A 22,179-nucleotide genomic window follows, 5' to 3' on the forward strand; every position below is an offset into this window, starting at 1 on the left:
TTGATCCCATGATAAAATTGTGAAAGAACAGGAAAAGTAAAGAAAAGAACTTTTATTGATTATTGATTGATTGAATTGTATTGAAGTGTGTTGTAAACTATGAGGGTAAAACTAAATATATAGAGAGTATTGTCTTATGAAAGATAAAAACAAATAAAGATAAGATAAAAACAACTAAAGATAAGATAAAGATAATATAATAAAAACTAAAATTATAATTGAATTTTTGTATTTTGTTAGGTTGAATTTGGGGTTTACAAAACTTTTTTATTGTTGTTATGGATTAAGGTAGAAGAGTAGTTTAATAAGAAGTGAAATGCTCGAACATTGTTAGAAAAAAAATGAAAGATGGAAAGAAGAAATTCAATTACTATTTTTTATAAAATTTAAAAAGATATTTGTCGTTTTAATAAAAAATTAATCTTTCTTTTTAAATAATTAATTAATTTTGATAAAAAAAATCTCATTCAATAATTAAATCTCTATAAGGTCGTTTAAGTAATTTTCCGTAAAACAAAACAATGTATAAGTGCAGGCATAAAGTCATAAACAGATTAAAGAAAGTCAGAACCAATCAGAGCTAGAGATCGGAGATCAGAGATGTCGTCGTCTCACGGGAACGATCCGCGTATGCCAGCGGCGGCTCGGCCATATGTGGCGCCGGCGGTGGCGCCGCAAGACCTTCCGATAGACTATGCCGGCTTCATCGCCGTCATATTCGGCGTCGCCGGCGTCATGTTCAGGTACAAGCTAGGCTCATGGCTCGCTCTCATATTCTGCGCCCAATCCGTCGTCAACATGAGGAACGTCGAGAACGATCTCAAGCAAGTCATGATGGCTATGATGTCAGTTTCCTTCTCCTTCTCATCCATTTGAACTTGGATTTGAACTTGAATTTGAATTTGAATTTGAATTTGTACTTTCAGATCTATGTATGCACACATCTGGTTAATTGCGTCGTTAATAGAGCAATAACCTAAGAATGTTAGTTCTGTTTTGGAATTGAAGCTAGTGCATATTCCAGAAATTTTATCGTAGTTTATGAAATATATGAAATTAGGGAAATTAATATTTCTTGAAAAATTAAAATTATAGGAAAAATGAAAGAATCGGACTTGAAAGCTTACTTCAATAGCTTAATGAACTTAGTTGGATTAGAATTGGTAGTAGATAACAATTATTAGCCTTTATGTTTGTATGGATCACAATCAGGGTTGATACTGTCTGTCAGATTCAGCTGAATATTTGTTCTGCAAACTTGAGTCATGTAGTCTTCTTCCAATTCAAATCCTTCGTTGTATAGCATGTGAAGCATTGATATAAAAGCTCTTGGATTTGTTCTCAACTTAGCTTATGATATATACATGACACAATTACACTTCAAGTGTCTGTCAGTAAACAGAGGACAAAAGCCAGAGATAGAGATCTAGGTCATCACCTCATCATCTGAGAACAAATCCTCTTCAATCAAAACGGATTCTTAAGAGTTAACTGCCTTATTAATCTTGCTCTGGTCTGGAGATGCGATTAATCAACCAGACTTAGGTTTCTCCCCTTTGAAAGACATAAGTGTGATGCGAGCCTGCATGATGGATCCTGTTGACATGTTAAGGTCCTGTAGGTTAGTAATAATCTAGGTTTATAGTTCATATGCCATTGGAGAAAAGTATTGAACATAGTTTACAAGTTATATTTCAATAGTGAAAATAAATTAATTAATTAGAGTTGGTAACTCATCTTGTCGTGGAGAAATAATTTTGTTTTGTCTTGATGTCTTACATGTGTAGTCGTAGAATGGCATCTTAAGGTCTAGTAGATATGCTCACTGATGAAAAATGCTGCTTGTGCTACACACTAAATTAATTCAGACTTTCTCTAAATTTAATATGGGAGAGAAAATGTGTTAGTTCCGCTAAATACCTACATAAATCTCATTCCAGTCCCACACCCATAGAAAATAATTAGTGCTACAGAAGTAATATTAATATTTGACGTTACTATAATCTTTGACCAGTATTTTCCTCATTTATTTTATTTTTCCTTCATTTTTTCATCCTTATGTAAACATGAACCGTCATATAATTGGTTATTGGCGTGAATTTCTGCATATTATAAATTCTTTGCTATTTTATTCTTCACTGTCGAAAGTGCTGACTAGATGTTAATCTAAACTCCAGGTTTTCGTTAATGGGATTGTTAACAAATTATTTTGGACCTCCCAGACCCAGCAAGCAAAGTTGAGATCTCAAGTTTGAGGTAGAAATGATCCTTTCCTCAGGTGTTGTCAGGTATTCACCAACAAACATCGAAGAAGTTTAGTCATTTCCCGTTTCCGGTAGCTTTTCAATTTGCTATATTGAATATGCTTGAGAAGACTCGAGACTAGTGTATTTCTAAATTTTGGTGTTTTTAGCATTGAGCAGTAAAATATATGTTAGAGCATTTTCAATAGTTTGTTTTTAGAATATTAGTTTTGATACTTTCAAAAAGTGAATTGACTTAGAATTGAAATCTGCATTGGAGTTGATTGATGAAATGAAACTAGTATCACTTTAGAGATACGGTATCACCTTAATAGAGAAATAATAAAATTTTGTTACTCGTATAATTATATTGATAAAATAATTTAAAATAATATAAAATTCTAATTGAATTAATACTAAGTATTGGAGGAGCAAATTTATTTTAATTTTAAATTACTATTATGATATATAGTCCTACAAATATTTGTGTCATCTTATAAAACTCAAAATGAAATTGCAATTAGAACTAGCATTGGAGATGCTTTTAGGAATCTTAAGATAGCCGCATGATTTAGCTATTCTCCAAATTTATTTAATAAATGAGTTATCTTAGGCATAATAGTTTTTTCGTTGTTGGATTGAATGAATCACAGTATGGCGTCTCAAAAAATGAGTAGTCATTTTTTCTTAAAATTAATATGCATGCAAAGTGATTTTGGTCGAATTTTTTTAAAAAAATTTTCCGGCGGGTTTTCGAGGTGTGAAGTTGAAACAAGAGTGTAAAGTGTAAACTGCGAAGCTGAGTGTTCGGAATGAGATTTTGTGAACAAACTCAAACTTCAACAGGCTGCCCTGACAAGCCCTAAAAAAAAAAGAAAACAGGCTGCGCTGGTTTTGTTTAAACCTCCATATTCTAGATAATGGAGTTAAAATTTGCAATGGATTAGTTTTTATGCAGTTAGATTGTGAGATACCGTATAAAATTATAAAAAAAATGTCAACAAAATATTTTCTAATAATAAATAAAGGGAAAAAATTAACATAATTTACCTTTCGAAATCTTAAAAATTGAAATCAATTTATAGTTTATTTAATATAATTTAGACTTGAGAGAAAGTTTAGAAAAATTAGGGGTGAATTATTCCTCATTTTAAATAATATTTTAAGTTTTTCAAAAATTATATTTAAATTTACTTCGTTGAGTATGGAATTTAGTTTGAAAAGGTGCATTATAAGTAGAATATTTTGACTTTTAATGTTACAATTCTTGCATTTTGCCAGAGTTTTGCAATTATTTTATTATTTTCGGTCCATGTCTCAATTATTTTTAAATCAGGCAAGTATAACTTGTATTTCTTTCATCAGTGTTCTACAACATTCTGTTCCTGTTTCATAAATTTACACGGCAGAATCCGTGAAATATTTTACTCGAGTACATCTATATTTTACTGTAGCATTAACATGGTAAAATAGAAAGAAGTGAAAGCAACATTTGGCAGCATTCATTCCAGGCAAAATAAGGAATGTCAAGGTACAGTATTGTTGACCCCAAAAAGAAAATAGATTACATCATTGCAATGGTATTTGCCAAATCAAACGAAATATGCATGGTTATGTGCAGTAGAACTACATGCTGCTAAGGAAAATGCAACCCGCTTTCAAGCAATGGCTTATACAAACATTAAAGCAGCAATACAATAACGAACCAGATCAGACCCACTTGTCAGTTGTCACCTAAAGTTGAAACTGAAGCCTAAAATGACAAATTCTCTATAGTTAAATGACATGTTTAAATTACTCCCACTCAGCTATCAAAGATTCTAGATACAAGTATATATAACCTACACACCAAGGATGCAAGTGCGACATGGTAGGTTACTATGCTTAAGGCTAATTTTCAACAGGTGATGAAATTATTACAGCAATGCTCTGTATAGTACAGCAAAAACAATATTTACAGTGTGCCGCTTCTACCAAGTTTCACTACGATATTTTTTGGTCTCCAAGAAAACACCATGAGTATTTCCAGCTAGCACAGCATCTGTAACGATGTGTCATCAGCAGCCTGTCCTATTGTGCACGTCCTTCTCCACGGGGCATTTTCTTGGAACCGGCTGCAACAAAATTTGATTTGACAAATCAAAGAAATAAAAAAAATGGTAGAGGATTGTCTAATTATAATCTACGCAATTGGCACACATCAATAAAGTATTATTGTTATAACAATCAACAAAATAAAGGCTGCTTCATTTGGCTGTGTTTGAATGATCAAGACACCTCATATAACTAGTGAACTTAGTTTGCTTGGTAAGCTTATTACAACTAAGCGTTGACAGTTATCATATGGATGGAAACTGAATCTACTAAATATGCATATCCAAAGAATTGTCACATGGACCAAGAAGAGTTCCTACTACCAGGTTGACAATTGCAAGCAACACTAAGACGAGGGACAAATAATAAACTTGCTAACTGACTATCCATTCATAAAGTGTACACAGCTTAGCTTAAATCAAAATGTACCAGATCGCAAGCCATCAAATTCCTTCATCCAGTCCGATAAATGAAAACTAAACAATACTTGTATTAACACGAGGAATTGTGCTCATGCTCAAGAAAATAGATTCTCTCCATCCAAAATAATAATAATAATAATAATAATAATAATAATAATAATAATAATAAAATTAAACTATTATGCCAAAGATATATCACAGAGCTGCATCCAAAATTGGAATGAGCCACAAAGAAAAATATGAGTAAGTACTGTCCACAAACTTATGAATGAGAACCTTTGCAAACATGTTAAACATTCTAATTCTACATGATCTTTATTACAAACAAAGCTTGATTAAAAGGTCAATATTTTAAAAAGTCCCAATATTTAAAATCATGGTAAAGCTTGGGGAAATGTGACTTGACTTCCTAAAAATATGGAATGGAGATATTAAAGATAGAATCGAAAGAAAGCATACCGTCTTCAACATCCTTGAGCTGGTAATAGTGAGGAGCTATCTCCACCAACCACTCTGGCTTTAATTCAGTGACCTGCAATTTGAGCTTCAAGTATCAGCTCTTGACCAAAATCCAATCAATGATGTCATAAAACATAACTCATTTGAACGTTAATAATACCTGTCTCATATATTCCTTGGTTGTAAGCACTAGTTCATGGTATACAACCCATCTTGGAAGAACCTATGAAATGCAAATAAAAAACAACTTAGATATTTGTAACAAGCACACCAATCCTTACTTCATTTGGGTGTTAGGGTGAATGCAAATACATGAAACACAGTTTTTAGATTGCTTTTAAGTTGCCTGAAATCAGGTACCAATTGATGTCTTCTATAATTTAACAGTTAAAACATAGCCCAAAAAAATACATGTGCCATAGTGACAAGGAAGCCAAAGCAATACAGTGCAACATATGGTTATTTAATGCATCACATGAGAAAATGCAAACCAAAAGGAGTATACTCTTCTGGATTACTCCACGTTTAAAATGACTAACACTGCTTAAGACTTGGTCATCAATTAGAGTCTCAAAAGATATGCTATGCATTTCTTCCTTGTGAGTAATTATAGTGCTTTCGGGTACTAAAAACCCTGAATTTTCTTCCAAGCAAAGTTCTTTTCCCTATGAACCTTTCGACGCCACCTCTCCATTGTACCATAGGATTCTGTTGGTTCTATTTTTATGAATTGTGGGACTGGACCCAGAATGGATTGATTAATGAGTATCGAAAGTTTTGATTTTGTGATCAGGATCTAGCTGGTGTCAATTGTCAAATCCGGAAAGATCTGTTGCCCTCAACCTTATTTCTTGTTATTTGTTGATTCCGTGGATCATGTCATAGCTCATTTACGGCAATCTTAGTTTTGGCCCACATTTTATAAATATAAAGCATTGTGGCCAGTTTCTAGCAGTTCCAAGATCTTGGCCCACTATAGGGAAACCACAACTGTTTGGTCCAATGGCAATTTACCATTCACTCATGACCATTCTGACGACGGTTTACATTGGCTGTGATTCCCACAAGCACTTTGATTTTAGTTTGGCGGATCTTGTAACTTTCCTGTTTGTCTAAGCTTCAAATGCATTTGCTGAACTTGAAGGAATTTCTGATGAAAGACCATACCAAAATATGGGTGCGTTTGTACGACTTTTTTCTTTTTTATTTTTACACAACCAGTATTTTTCTTTTAACCGAAAAATTCAGTTTTCACATATTTATATAAATTTTTATAAAATAACAAAAATTAAAACGATAAGTTTTTTTTTTTTGGAAAATCTTAACCTAGCTTTTCAAATAATAGCATCCTATATTGCCTTGCCACTAATGTTTTTTATGGTGCGTGTATAATTTCTCATTGTTAACTCCGCCTATGTTACACTTGCGGTACATAGCCGGTCCCAAGCCCGGATAAAGGAGGAGGGTTGTGTTAGGTCTTCGACAATCAACATAAAAACATAGTCGAACCTCCATGACATGTATAATTTCTCATTGTTAAGGGTCCATTTGTTAAATAGCTAAAGGTTAGTATTTAGTTAAGTATAACTTAGGGGAGCGTTAGAAATGGAGTTGCACAATGCCATATGCTTAACATGAGCAGCATAAGAAACATAGGATTAGAAAAAAGATAGTCATTAATTATATGACGGTAAGTTTTTGAATAACTAGAAATGGGGAAGGCAGCAGCGCACTAAAACCACAGATGACACTAGGGAGACATCAGAAATGCAAAAACACCAAAATACCTGTGCCAGCCCCGAACTAGGATGTATGTTAACAGTCTGTGGATGTTTAACAGTTCGATATGATCCATTCTTTTGCAGTCGTGCAGAATGGGGGAAAAATCCTGCATTGGTTAAACAGTGAACTCAGTAGATTGAGTGAGGATTGCCAATACAAGTAATTATTTATTTTACTAAGTTTACCAGATGTTATGGATTTCTTGATGGCGTCCAAATCGCTAGAATTTGACGTTAGTTCAATCTCAACCCGCTCTAGAAGACCTGCGAGTTGATCACGGACATCCCTAGCCCGTTTCATACTCCTTACCTGAAGATCAAAGTTACAAAGATTAAAAAGTTATAAGAAATATATTCTACTAAGACCAGCACATGTGAGTACCAAAGTATGAATATGTTTTGAAAAAAAGTCATTAAAAAGGGAGAAAAGAATACTGACATAATGAATTATTTTCCCACAACTTTCACTATCACCTTGAAAGATGATATCATTATTTAAATAATCAATTTATTCAACTATGCACAGCTATGTGTAACTGAATACTACTTTCTAGTTTGCTAAATACTGATGTGGCATAGATTAGTTTCTAGAAAAAGAATAGCACCTGTATATAATTTTCATAGCACCATTGTGTTGAATAGTTGGTCTCCTTCCATGAGTTGTAGACCTGAATGATACAAAATTAAATAACAAGGTTCCACAACAATCTGCAATAAGTAAACACATCAATGATAGACTGTAAACACCAACTTCAAATAGGTTCTCAAATAATAGTAATCAAGCCATGTTGGACATCAATTTATAAGGGCAAGTGTGCTTACCTCTTAAGTTTGTGTTATGTGGGGCAAATTCAGAATCTAATTCACACCCATTTTTGCATTGCCCAATGACGGTTTTTATGGAACAATCTTAGGGTTTGGGGTTTAACTTCTATTGACTAAGTTTGATGGATTTGGTAGTAGGGAAAGAAAGAGGCAAAATCTGTGACACTATGCAGTATAAGCCACTATTTGGAATATTTGTTGGAGCGTAAAGCACGCACATGCACATTCAGTAACAAATTTTCTGTCAAGCATGTTTAGGGATATAGATTAGATGCCTAGCATCTATTTGGTGTAAATCATTCTTTTGCTTTGCTTCCCATCTTAATGCAATTTTTCTTTTATCCAACAAAACTAATAAAGCCATATCCCTATCCCGCAATTTGACTAAAAAAAAGTTCCAACGTAGATCAAAAGATAGACACACAATAAGCAAAGATAACATGCAAGTTAGGGAAGTCATGTTCAAAACTAGAATAAAGTTACATGAAGGAAATGCAGCAGCATCATTCAAATGACATTGATATTTAATATAAATTTTCAGATTATTCATGTCATTACACATTCTTACAGAAACAATACCTCAATGGAGCTTATGTTGCAACATCACTTTTGACTTTACAAATATAATTCAAAAATTCAAATTGGCATTGCAAGACACAAAGCAACTCAGTGCAGATCCAAACAAATGCAAGAGAAAAGGCCACGTGAAACAGTGGCAATAATGCGGGAAAATAGGGTGGTAGAATCAGTAGGCTCAATGTGGGAGAATAGGGAATGCAAGTCATGTATGACAAGTAAAGTTACAATCCAATTTCCGATAGCTTTCTGGATTGCTGGGAAATATTAAGTTTAACAGTGTCAATGCTCAATAGCCCATCAGAGTAGACTGGATGCCCTTTGTCTAAGCATTTAATGCATAAGGATATATATCAGTTGAAATTATTGATGCAACCCAATCACCCCAATGATACCACATCTTCAAATCAACTTCACCTTATACCATCTGGGTAAATGAACCAGTTTTATGCCCTGCCTCAGCAAGTAGGCAATCAAATCAGCTAAGTTGTCTAATAATGTATTCATAGAGAGATCAATAGTGCCTAAATGTTCATGGAATGGAAGATGGAAACACAGATGGAAAACCAAACACAGAATATGTAGATATCAACAACAGTGGCCTAACATTTAACTGAATGGGAAAACTAACAGACAAGTAGATAACCAACAAAATATGCTAAAAAATAACAAAATTAAATTTAGAAGTAACTGAACCTTTAGCAATGCAATATGGTCTCCAACATTTCCAGTGTGAAAGTTCATCCTTGCATTGTCTGCATGGACTTGTTTATCCTTTGGACGATAAAAAATCGAGTTCCCAACAGAAAGCATAGCAGCAATAGAAATGATCTCATCTGAACACTTGTACTTTTCTGAAGCTACAATCATTTTTGACAACATAGGATCAACTGGGAACTCTGCCATCCGTCTTCCTACCTTTGTTAACTCACCCAGTTTATTTAGTGCACTTAATGCAAACAGAAGCTCTAGGGCTTTCAATAATGCCTCTGCAGGTGGAGGATCCATAAAGTCAAAGTGAAGCAAGTCATGAATACCAAGACTTTTCAAAGTCAACACTACATTTGCCAGGTTAGTCCGTTGTATTTCTGGAACAGTGTTATCATCTAGATCATTGTGAAAGTTATATGCAGTATACAATCGGAAGCACTTCCCAGGTCCTGTTCTTCCAGAACGCCCAGCTCTTTGCATTGCTGAAGCTTTTGAGATGGGTGTTACCAATAAGGACTCCATTCCTGTTCTTGGATTATAACTTTTCATCTTACAGAATCCTGGATCAATGACATATTTGATCCCATCAATTGTCAACGATGTTTCAGCAATATTAGTTGCAAGGACAACCTTTCTTGCCCCTTCAGGTGTGGGTTCAAATATTTTAGCCTGTAGCTCAGTTGGTAGGTTGGCATATATAGGGCATATTATTAACTCGGCAATTTTTGTGCCCAAGCCTCTAGTCCGATGCTTTAAGATTTCTTCAGCAGTTTCAATTTCTTCTTGACCAGTAAGGAACACCAAGATATCACCAGGAGGTTGAGTGACATGGATTTGAAGTGATGTGACAATAGCTGCATCTAAGTAGTCAGCTTCTGGTGCTTTTGTAAAGTTTATTTCAACAGGATACCGTCTCCCTGGAATTTTAAATATTGGAGCAGAATCAAAGTAGTCACTGAACTTCTCTGCATCTAGTGTAGCACTAGATATCAGCAACTTAAGATCAGGCCGGAAACGAGAAATATCCTGTCACAGTAACACAATGTAAACACAGAAGGACATTATCATTAACATCTAAAGTAAGATAATTTATTCACCCGAAAAGAACTTGCATATCAAACATGTCCAATCTTAGTAAAGACCATTCATTGATGAGATAAGAATCATAACACAACAACGTAGAACAAAACAATACAAATAACCAACATCTCAACATCACATCAGCAACCGAGAAAAGTAATGAAAACAAAATTATGATCATCCTGCAGACTTGTGATGCCTATGCAGTATAGAGAACTTGTGCTTAACTGGACATAATACATGCTCTAACTGTCTTGAGGATACTGATAATGAAGGAAGCTCACCTTTACTAATCCAAATAAAATATCAGTTGAGAGTGTCCTTTCATGAGCCTCATCCACCATGACAACACTGCAAAATTGAAGATAATAAGAATACTATAGCATCCAACTAAACCCTTAATACTCTCAATTCTCAAATATAAGCAAGCCCACCTGTAACTTGCCAGATCAGGTTCACCAAGGAATTCCCTCAACAACATTCCATCAGTCATATATTTCAGAATAGTCTTCTCCGATGTACAGTCCTCGAACCGGATAGAGTAACCAACCTTGAAAAATAAAACACTAAATGATATAACGAACATATGAAAGACTGAGGCAGTGAGGCTCAAAGAAAGGGATATATCCATAACTGAATTTCTTTGAAAAAAAGGCTCAGGTTTCCCATATTATTACATAGAGAGATCCATCTAAAATGTTAACAGCAAATAAGCTCTTCAATAAAGATAACAATCCAAACAGATAATAATATAATAACAAAAAAATTATAAGTTTTTCATTAATAAACTGTATATATAGGAGATCTAGTGAGAAAAGTAAGCCCACATAAGAGTGAGGAGTAAATCTAGATTGTTAGATATTGCATAAATGGTTTAGATTAAAACAGAGACGTGACTTTTTAAAAACTTTAAAATCTGACTATCCATGTATGGATATAAGACCCATATTTCCTGCTCTCACTCTTAACATATAAGACCACTTTTCTCACTAGATGCTTCCTATAGATATATAACGAAGCCAACCTCATGTCCTAGCTTAACACCCATTTCTTGAGAAACACGAGCAGCAACACTCATAGCTGCAACACGCCGTGGCTGGGTACATGCAATCTGTAGAAACAATAAGCAGATTTAAATTTACATTTGTTTTCAATAGCCAAGTAGGACATGTTGACATCAAAGGTAGAAAAGTTATAATCTGCAACTAAATGACTATCATAATAAAATTCTTAGACCCACCATGGCAAAACATATACAGAGCTATTTGCTCAAAAGATAAAAAATAATGGTTTTTGAGAAGAGACAGCACAAAAAATTAGAACACATGAAACATCAGCAAAGTAATATGTACTGAATGCACATTATAAAAGTTAACCTATCAATATCATAAAGCACATTAAAAGAAATAAACCACACCATTCCTTGCTTTGTGTAGCCAGCCTCATGAAGATATTGGGGAATCTGTGTGGTCTTTCCAGAACCAGTTTCTCCAACAATTACAAGCACCTGAGGAAAACAATCAAGGTTGGTTTGAATGAACATATAGTTGTGTGTGTATATATATATATATAAGAATAAAGCTAATAAGATGGCAATGAATGCAACTAAATGCCATAATGCAACAGTTTATTTGCAACAGAGGTGAAATTCACTCCTACAGAGTACAGAATACCAACAATCAGAAATAGTTAAATAAAAAAATCAACAGAAAATAGGGAAGAACACAGAAGCAGAGGGGGGAAAAACCATGCCTGATGATCACGAATGGCTTGGAGCAATTCCTCCCGATAAGGATAAATGGGCAACTTTTTCCTCTCCTCCTGAAAAAAGTGTAAAGAGCATGATGAGGCATTTTCTGTGGTCAGTCTAAGTAACTTTATCAGAAGATTCGGACCCTTTTTTTTCTGCTTGACACACGTTTAAAATGGCAACGTAATAATCAACTTCATAACCAGTTTCTCCACCACTGTTAAAATATAAATATGATTAGTCTAATAATATTATTCATAAATATAATAGCAACCCTAAATTCAGCTTCCATCTTACATCTTAGACTTTGGTGTCCACATCTAGTGGTTATCTTATTTTTATTGCCTCAAACAATCAATTCGAGTAGCCAGAAACAGTTGAGCGGTGTTGAACAAACATTTTTGCCAAACCACTCTTTTCAAACTTAAAAGCCTTTGTCTATTTTTAATGCTTGTTGCCTAAAAACTATTGCAAACATTAGCAGGAAAAGGTTCTGAGAAGCATTGAATTGCCAAACCACTCTTTCATAACTTAATGAAGTCATTGATGAATCATGAATACTACCTGAAGTGCCTCTAAAGCTGACTTTGCTCTGGACTTTTCAAGTGCATCTTCCATTTCTTCATAATCAAACTGCAAAGAGAGACTAGCTGCCTCAATCACAGAATATCAGCAAATTTAAAGTCATGAGCGAAGCTTAGTCATTGACATACATTATCTCCATCCATCACTGATGCCATAATAAAATCAATCTGGTCCTCGAAAACAAACCTGAACATATAAATTTTATGGAAGTTTTTAATCAATAATCTTATATACATTCAAAGGAATAACGCAAGGAATATCCCTTGGAACCTATATAATATGGAACACTTACTGATAGTCATCGGCGGCTTGTTTTTTATTTTTTGAACCATACTTTAGCGTTGCCTTTCCTAAAAGATATTCAGAACCCAGGTATTATAATAATATAAGAAAAAATTTATCCAAAAAAATAATACGGAGAGAATGGATTTCTTTTTCCATTCTCTTCTTATATATATATATATATATATATATATATATATATATATATATATATATATATATCAAGAGTATAATAATATTGAAATATTACCGATTTGGTGTTCCTCCCATGCCTCTTGTTCAGCAAATGGGTTCATTTTCTCCTCAGCATTTGTATCCCTACAAAAAAACAATAAAACTTCATTAAAAAAGTAATTTTGGAATTCAAGCCCATTCAATTAGATACAAATCAGAGGAAATAGATGATAACTAATTTCTAGTTAAAATGGCAACAGTGTATGTGTGCTTGTGTGGTCCCTTTTCTTTTGCTTTTTATAATTTATGGTAGTCTATCAGAGATCATGTAGAAACAGAAATACCTGTAACGTTGCATAGCCACAGAAAATCTCTTCTCCTGATTAACACCACCTTCCTGATCATAAGCTTCTGGCATCCTATACTGCAACTCCAGGAGAATAGGACAGTTTAGTATACAGATCACCTCACAATATCTAACATCGCATGCCCAGATGCCAAAAGGAAAAAAATAAATAAATAGATAGCATATGCCCCTCTAACAATTTCCATTGCAAATTATTAGGTTTGCCTCGTATTGTGGGAAAAAATTTTAAAAAAATGGCAGGAAGCAGTTTAACTCTTCAATAAGTTACTAAATTTCAACAATAATCAACTGTGAATGAATAAATAGACCTGGAGATGACATATGGAAAAGTTATTGATTACCTCATTGACATTGTCAGCCTCCTCTGACCGCTTCTTTACAAGTTCATATATTTCTTTCTTGTATCTGGAAGAGAAAATAAGAAATAAATAAATAAATAAAAACTTTTCCTAAATAAGAATAAAAGAATTACTTGTGATATTTGTGGTTGCAGTTTAGGGCCTCTCTACACACTGAACAATCCCCATATTGATAAAGAGCTCTAGCTACCGCATCTAAATGCAGTATACACAGACTCCCTAAACAATCAGGTCAAACATGCTTTCTAATGAAATAGTAACATGAAGAGTTTGTTTCAAGCATATAATCAGTAGCTAATAGTATGGTTCTAGAGATGGATGATTCATTACGCTATAGCAAACCATAGGACATAGCATAGTGCAGTATTTCTTGAGGCACAAACATATAAAACAAGAATTTCAGACACCAAGAGATAATGCCAAATAGAGTGTAATAATTCCTCTAGACAAAAGCAAAACAAAAACAAGTGTTACTTATAAAAGTTATAGCTTTTTCCTCTATACAGATCATGAGCTAATGCCAAACAGGTGAGGTCGCATATTAAAGACCAATGTAAGCATTTGTAAAAAGGAGTATAGACAGAAGTTATAAAAGACGAGAGGCAAAAAAGGTAATAATATTATTTTTCTTTCTTTCATTCAGTGGCAAACAGAAACATTACCTAAGCTCACGATATTCTGCTTCGGTAAGCTTCACGCCCTCAAACAAATATTGTTCATCTTCTATATCATCTCTGCAAGTAACATGAAAATTATTAAAATCAAATAGAAATTAAAGAGAAAATAAACATTATAACTCAAAGAACAGCATAATAAAATAAACATGCTAATATTAGTCTATTGATAGAAAATAGATCTAACAAACAAACCGAAAAACAAATACCTCAGTTCTTCTAACTTCTTCTCCTCCCTTTTCTTCAAGTATTCTTGCCTTGAAACCTTTCTGGAACAAAAGTGAGAAAAGCAAGATGTGACATGACATTACATAACATACTGCTCACCTTAGGAAGCTAAGAAAGCAATTTACAACTACCATTTTTAAACAAGACAAAAGAATATGACAACACCAACCAAGAGTTATTTCACTTAGTATGTTCAGCCACATCTAAAACATCAGTCTACATGGTTATCAGTTGTCCACCGCATAAAATCCCGAAGGAAGGGGGCAAAAAAATAAATAAATAGAAGTACTTTTCCTCAACCTCATTGTAACCAATACCAGTAATAACAGTTAAAAAATTAATTAAGAAGATAACAATGACAGATCTTGTTTGCACTTTCTATGGAGAAGAAAGATATTTGCATTTTATAATAACAAATACAGCAAGTATAACAGAATCCTTTATATATATATAAATACGGGTAACAAACCTCAAAGCATGAATATCATCCTGCTCTTGTGCAGTAGATCTTCGAATTGCCTCTTCTGTAACATAAAAATCAAACACAAACTTACATTAAGTTTACATGGATAGTTGTCTGTAAGAATTTGTCTCTGTAAATCTAACAAGCAAGTAACCTCAAACAAGAAAAGCTTATACCTTCTTCCCTTCTTGTCAATTTTTGTTCAGTCAACTGTCGAACAAGAACACATTCAAATAATTAGAATAAAGCAACAGAAAACCAAAACATGGAAAAGGAAAGAAGAAACAAAAAGAAAAACTAATGCACTTGAAATGTTAGTATAGAAGCATCTATTTGTGCTTCTACATATAAGCAACATCAGTTCTTCGACAAATTAAAGAATCTTATGAGCTGTAAAAAAAAACAAGTTAATAAATTGATGAGAAATGGGTACGATCTAACAGGCACCCATGACCTAAAACCCCAGCCAAACCGACTGACATCAACAAAATACATAACTATGTATTGCAAGATAGTATCCATTCAAATTGTTGATTGTTCACACTCCATCTACTTCTAACTCTCCTTCCTTAGTCCTTATTCTTTTCAAAAAATTGTCTTCATTTTTATTTACCGACAAGGATATTCATCTTGCTACTGCTTTAGATCCTCATTTAAGCACGCTAAAATAAACAAAACAAAAAAAAAAAGAAAGAAAAAAAAACTCGGGTATAATAATACGTTATTAATATCAGGTATGTAGACCAAATCAATATGAATATTCATGGGTACCTTCCGGGTCCCTGCTGCATCTCTTTCTTTCAGATGTTGCTCTAATTCCTCCTTCTCTCTTTGATCTTTTAATCTTTCTTCTTCTGACTGTTTGCAAAATTGGGAAGGAACCACGTCAAAAGAAGAAAATAAAACCTTAACGAAACTGATGTAGTGAAGCATTATATTCTTGAAACCAGAAAGAAGGAAAGGAAATGCAAGGGAAAAGAACATTATGTCTCAAGAAATGGCACTCTTCTGCAGGATTATAAATATAAAAAGAAAACAGAAAACAGAAAACAGAAAACGGAAAAGAATAAAATAAGTGCAATCTTCCTTTTATTTTTTTGCAGAAGAACACAAATCTTATTTAGTTCAAAATTATATAGATTGACACAAGATCCAAAAATACCACCTCTGATCCAGTATCTTCACCGGGAGAAGTTCGTCTCTTAACTTGTCTCTCCATTTCCTTTCTTGAAATTACCTGCAGGATTGCATTTGGTCAAAATAAGTCACCTGCTGTTAGAAGAGCCGTTGATCAGCAGCTTACCATGCCAGAAAATATGAAAGTGAATCTAATAGGTTATGAGCACTTTGCCTCATCATCTTCATCATCTTGATATTCAGTTTTCTTCCTGAAACGTTTGTTACGGCTATCAATCTTTTTAGACGTTGATGTAGTAGCTTTGGAAGATTTATCTTCACCACCAACATAATCATCATCATCATCAGCCTTCAAAATGTCATAAGTCCTCTGCTTCCTTACCAACATTGCAGCTTCTCTCTCTTGTTTCTGATATTGCTGGTATATAATACAGGAGTATCAACAGAAAACAGAGATTATAAAAATATTACAAGAAAGAATTAGCTAGATAAACACACAAAGATGGCAGCATATGTTCACAGTGTAAATATACTTATGTATAAACTAACATTTAAACCAAAAGATTTGCGAGGAACTCGAGAGAATATTTCATCAGCAAATGCATGAGTATCTGACGATGAGATCCCAAACTCCACTAGTTTACCCGCCAAATCTGCTGGTGAAGCAGCCTGCTTGGCTGCAATCCAGAAAAAGAATATCAAAATATTGAACATAAAAGTTCTATCATATATGTTCCAAAGTGACTATATAGAAATCCTTTAACTGTGAGAAAATGATATTAGATCAATTACATAGTCCAATCATGTACTGTACAACTGTGGGCTGAGAATATCCAAGCAGTGACATCAACTTATCTGATACCCATGCCTTCAGATTGTCATCACTCCCCATTTTCACTGCACGAAATATATAAAATCATCATCCTAATGTATATGGATTGCAGGGCCAACAAGCATACTAGCGCTTACGGCACACCAATAAAGGGCTTATCCACCCAAATAAAATTCAATCAATAATTACAAATAGAAATAAAAAATTTGACAATGTACATTCTCATCGCAATGGAACTAATGTCAACAATGTAAAAGAAAATGTGAGTATTAATAAAATCAAACACTTTGTTAGAAAATATTCTAATAAAATCTTAATATTCTTTAGTTAGAAAAAAAAAGTCAGAAAAGAGAACAACAATAAGACACAGAACAATATTATGAATGTAGGATAAATTAAAAACACTTTGTACTTTCTCTTCCTCATCTTAATGAATTTCTAAAACAATAACAAGCACAAAGCTAATGCCCCTAACCCCCCCCCCCCCCCCCCAAAAAAAAAGAAAAAAAATCAATGCTATTGTAGGTAATAGTTGCCACTTGACAATCCCAACGTAGCAGCTGCAGAGAAGCCAACCCAAAGCCGCTCCAAAAGAACAGCGGATAGCAGGATGGCTGCTATTTGAATATGACCCCCTATTAAATGCAATTCTTATGTATCATCATAGTTATCAATTTAAAACAGTGGAGAGAGGAGCAGCTGACAATGGGAGGGCGAGGAATGGCAAGGAAACAAGGACAAATCCAAAAGATGCGTGCTTGGAAGTGATTCAAGAAGACAAGGTGTGGCTACAAGGGATGGTGAAACCTCTCCATGCCTTCATATACAGTGATTTTATCGAACCCACGAATTGGGGGGAGAAGGAGGAAGCAAAAGGTACTACCTTGTGATTTTACTGTTTTTCCGTTTTGCAATATCTGATATGTGAAAGGATGCACATGAATTAGATGGACAAAACTGAAAAATAAACTTTATACACTCCTCAACTCCACTAAGATGGTTCATAAACCTTCCTATCCCACACTTTCCTATTCCATTCCACTAATAAACACTTCCTTCCATCATCTTTAAAACTCTCAAACATATCCTAACTACAATATGTTGCGCCTTTATTTCAGTATTGAAATCTGAAAGGCAAATTAGAGCATTCCTAAATGTATGAATTGTGCCCCTTTTTCCCCTTGCCTTGACGCAACTACTATCTTTGTAAGTTTTAACATTAAAGAAGTACGAATGTTCAAAAAGAAGAAACTATACATAGTTATACAGAATCGAACTCATTCATTATCAATTACCAAATGCCATAATCCGTTCCATAGTCTAAAAGCGTGGAAAGAAAAAACGTAAATAACATCAATCCAATGCATAACAATACAAAAATCATATTCCTAATTAAACTTAAGTCTTTAAGATTAAGTAAACAGAGGAGGAGCAGCTCCAATGAGATTTAAAAATAAAGAGAGATGCCAAAAGAAGAAATTTATAAAAAACACAGGAGAAAGAGATGAAAAGAGAAGCGTGCACAAATGCAGAGAAGGAAAAAGAACCGAAGAGAGAGGAATGGAAGAAGATGAAGACGAACCTAAGGAATGGAAGAAGATGAAGACGAACCTAACGGTGGTTTGGAGCTGCGCTTGTCCGTCAGAAGTAGCCGCAGCCGGAAGCTTCGCCGCCGGTGAGACAGAGAGAAGTGATTGAGAGAGTTAGGAGCGGGAGGAAACAAGTACGGAAAAAGACGAAGGGGAAGCAAAGACAAAACCCTCTAGATCGATGATACAAAATACAGGGGAAGTATAAAATTACATTTATGCCCTTCTGGGTGAAACAAAAACGCCACTCTTTTTTGAAAAGGGTTTAAGGTTTATAACAAAATGGCCATGGAATTTAGGAAACCAAGTCCAGGCCCTAGAACTATTTTTTTCTTGTAAAATAATTTTTAAACAAATTGCTCCAAAGACAATAAGACTTTTAAGTTTTAACACAAAACAATATTTTTTTTTAATCATTGATTTTTATTTTTGTGAGATTAGTTATTCTCTCTATTATTTTTTTTTTTGGTTAACAGAACAAGCTTACATAGCATGTTAAACTGTTGATTTGTCCATTAAATATTAATTAGGATTGACATTTTTTTTTGTTTAAAATATTGTTGTTTTTCTGAAAGTAATCGTTAGGAGTCATTTAAGATTATTTATTTTTTGTTACTTTTTCATATACATTGGCTAAATTTATATTGCAAAACTGAAAAATATTGGTAATTTTTATTTTTTTAAGTATCAAAATTGAACAAAAAGAATATTTTTTAATCTTTTCACTATTACTTAAAAAAATTGTTAAGATATTATATTACTAAGATTATGTTAAGTCTTAACTACACTGAATTTAAATTAAACCATCATAATTCACAAAAATTTATTATTATTAAAAGAAGTACATATTTAATTTTATAATAAATAATAAATGAAAAAGTTGACACAATATTTTATCTAAAATAGATATAATAAATAAAACTACTTATGTGAACTAACCAAATAAATATAACATCAAAGATTCAAAGTTCAACATTTTGGAATAATTAGAAATAAATAGATAAGATTAATAACAACAATGAACAATATCATTCTTATTAATATGTATACTCTTTATTCAATTTTTTAAAGTAAAAAAATTAAAAATCACTAATATTTCTCAGTTCTTATATAATAAATTTAGGCAATGTGTATGAAAAAAGATAACAAAAAATAGAAAAAAAAAACTTAAATGGCCCCTGATAATTACTCCAAAAGATAAAGAGGTCCCAAACAAAAAAATCAGCCAATCTTAGCTAACACTTAATGGACAAATTAGCTACCACGTAAGCATGTTTTGTTAACTCAAGAAAGAGATTATTGACGGAGAAAATAACCTGTCTCACAAAGTTAAAGATCAAAGGTTGAAAAAGGTTTTTTTGTATTAAGGACCTCGTGGTCCTTCAAAAAAATTATTAGGGACTGGGATGGGTATTCATCTTTTTTTATGAAAAAGTATAGAGGACAACACATCCACCAGCCAACTCTGCCAACTTTAAGGTAGGGCCCAATAGCAAAGCCCATTACCACACAAAAACCATCCCACACACTTTCACCCAGACAAACCCTAATGCGATTCAATCGCACACCACTCTCCTCCCACTCCCAATTACGCTGCTGCCAGAGTTCACCCAGTCGTGCTGCCATCTTCCAACCAGTTCCAGCGACAATGCTGCTGCACCAAGAAGCTGTGCGCCAGCTCGACAACGCCGCAAACGCAGCCCACAAGAAGGCACCCTTCTCGCACCGTTGCCTCCGCATGACCTATCTTGCGCGCCGTCGCTGCCCCCACGCATCTTGTCCCATCGTGTCGTTGATGCCCCTGCGCGACCTGACCCTGTGATGTCAACCCAGTGCCAAAAAGTGCTCTCCATGAAGCCACTGGATGCATCCTCCGTCACCGAAGACCACTGCAACACGTGCGCCAAGGATCGTCGGTAGTCCCCTTGCTGCCCACTACAACGAAATCACCCACAAGGTAAGGCCACTTGTCATCAGTTCATGAAGGTTTTTTTTAACTCTCTATTGGAGGAAATAAGAAAATTTGTTTAATTTAGAGATTTTTTGAAATTTTGTTTCATCGTTAAATATATGTTTCTTAACTCTTTGGATGTTTCTTTGTGTTGTAGTTTGATGTTGCATAATGCAGGTTTGTGGATATTTCTTCTTGATTGATGGAGGTTTCTTTGCTCTTAGATGAATGTTTCTTATTTTTTGTACATGGATGTTAATGAGTATAGGATTATGGATGTTTCTTTGTTCTTAGCTAAATGTTTCTTTCTATTGTACATGGATGTTTTCAGTATAGGATTCAGATGCTTCTTTACACTTAACTGGATGTTTCTTTGCTCTTAGTTGGATGTTTCTTTTTATTTTACATAGATATTTCTTAGTAAAAGATTCGGATGTTTCTTTTTATTTGATGGATATTCCTTTGCTATTAGATGGATGATTCTTTGTATTATAGATTATATTTACAAAAATTTAACATGAATTCAAAATTTGTTATTAGTAAATTCTTTAGCAACCACTTATACGATTTTTTATTTGGGTAGCTTTTACAAAAAATGTAGACACTATACAAAATATTCAAAAGGATTCTAACATACAAAAAACACACACCAAATTTGAAAGACTTATCAGTATTACCACTCATCACCAAACCCATCAATAACATTAACCACCAAACTGATTCCTCAATAACTTTTCTACCATGCAACTTAGAACCTGACAACAATAATAGCAAGCCATTTTTTACTCTAACACTTTGGACATTCAACATTCTAAAGGATGCCTCTTGTTATTGGACATGTTGATGAAAGGAACAACTTCTTTTTCTTAAACCATTAATTAATACATCATCAACAAACTCCAATAATAACAACTACTACTACTTTGTCATCATCATCATACTCATCATAGAATCAGCACTATGTGGAGAATTACTTGTTTGCAAATAAGAATTGTGATGATCTTAGATTTGTGGTTGAGTTTGTCATTGATCTTAATAATTCCAAAATTTATCATATGGATTGAAATTATTCAATAATATATAAATTTGAGCATAATTTTGTAGCAATAATTTGTACTAAATTTAACTATTAAATTATCTTAATCCATCATACAACTTAAGATGCTCACTTATTGCTACATAGCTAGAAGTTTTTGTAAACTTTTTTTATTAGGATGATTTGACATATCACATATTCATTAAGATTACTCATCGAAAAATACAGGATTATTATTATCTGAATAAGCCATAAAGAATAAGATATACCATCCCATAAATGTTATTAAGAAGGAACTTGAATTTATTCAATTATCGCTATAAATATCATGGTATGACAGAGTACTAAATCAATCAAAGTCACTTAGTCATACAGAAAAGAAATCTATTTGGTTAAAAAAAACATGATTCTAAATCAAATACCATAAAGTATCTTAGTAATGGACTCACCTAAGCAGTCAAAATCATTAATTTTGTCAACAAATCTAAATGCACAATTTATTATTGTTCACAAAGTTATTTTTCAATTGAGAAAGAGACAGGGCAACCCAATAGTTACACA

General features: G+C 33.6%; 2 protein-coding genes across 4 annotated transcripts; one reads left to right on the plus strand and one right to left on the minus strand.

Moving 5' to 3' along the window:
* The first annotated feature begins 534 nt into the window (after positions 1-534).
* Positions 535-2,559, plus strand: LOC130954705 (protein Asterix). Its single transcript, XM_057881464.1, has 2 exons — positions 535-845; positions 2,178-2,559. The coding sequence occupies exons 1-2, from the start codon at positions 601-603 to the stop codon at positions 2,239-2,241; spliced, it is 309 nt and encodes a 102-aa protein (XP_057737447.1). The 5' UTR covers positions 535-600; the 3' UTR covers positions 2,242-2,559.
* A 1,041-nt stretch (positions 2,560-3,600) lies between these two features.
* Positions 3,601-18,777, minus strand: LOC130955087 (pre-mRNA-splicing factor ATP-dependent RNA helicase DEAH1-like). 3 transcript variants are annotated; one of them, XM_057881865.1, is made up of 28 exons: positions 18,625-18,731; positions 17,003-17,107; positions 16,760-16,887; positions 16,425-16,628; positions 16,239-16,310; positions 15,845-15,931; positions 15,250-15,283; positions 15,080-15,134; positions 14,592-14,651; positions 14,371-14,442; positions 13,691-13,754; positions 13,327-13,406; positions 13,059-13,126; positions 12,819-12,876; positions 12,655-12,712; positions 12,506-12,574; positions 11,944-12,012; positions 11,609-11,698; positions 11,216-11,302; positions 10,626-10,741; positions 10,476-10,542; positions 9,097-10,137; positions 7,605-7,667; positions 7,186-7,309; positions 7,006-7,106; positions 5,379-5,441; positions 5,219-5,291; positions 3,601-4,357 (listed from the first exon to the last, which is right to left on the minus strand). In XM_057881865.1, exons 2-28 carry the CDS (start codon positions 17,100-17,102, stop codon positions 4,314-4,316), a joined length of 3,147 nt encoding a protein of 1,048 aa, XP_057737848.1. In that variant the 5' UTR covers positions 17,103-17,107; positions 18,625-18,731; the 3' UTR covers positions 3,601-4,313. The 3 variants fall into 3 exon arrangements, with proteins under 3 accessions (XP_057737848.1, XP_057737846.1, XP_057737847.1); XM_057881863.1 differs by having other exon boundaries at positions 3,602-4,357; positions 18,654-18,777; XM_057881864.1 differs by lacking the exons at positions 16,760-16,887; positions 17,003-17,107; positions 18,625-18,731 and having other exon boundaries at positions 3,602-4,357; positions 16,377-16,628.
* Positions 18,778-22,179: the final 3,402 nt, after the last annotated feature.

This window comes from Arachis stenosperma, chromosome 10 (assembly GCF_014773155.1).
Source record: "Arachis stenosperma cultivar V10309 chromosome 10, arast.V10309.gnm1.PFL2, whole genome shotgun sequence".
NCBI lineage: Eukaryota > Viridiplantae > Streptophyta > Magnoliopsida > Fabales > Fabaceae > Arachis > Arachis stenosperma.

Coding starts and splice junctions, on each gene's coding strand:
- LOC130954705 (XM_057881464.1), top strand. CDS start 601: ATGTCGTCGTCTCACGGGAACGATCCGCGTATGCCAGCGGCGGCTCGG. Junction 846..2,177: donor CAAGTCATGATGGCTATGAT/GTCAGTTTCCTT, acceptor TCTAAACTCCAG/GTTTTCGTTAATGGGATTGT.
- LOC130955087 (XM_057881865.1), bottom strand. CDS start 17,102: ATGGGGAGTGATGACAATCTGAAGGCATGGGTATCAGATAAGTTGATG. Junction 16,311..16,424: donor AAGATGATGAAGATGATGAG/GCAAAGTGCTCA, acceptor GCAATCCTGCAG/GTAATTTCAAGAAAGGAAAT. Junction 7,310..7,604: donor GCTATGAAAATTATATACAG/GTGCTATTCTTT, acceptor TTTGATCTTCAG/GTAAGGAGTATGAAACGGGC.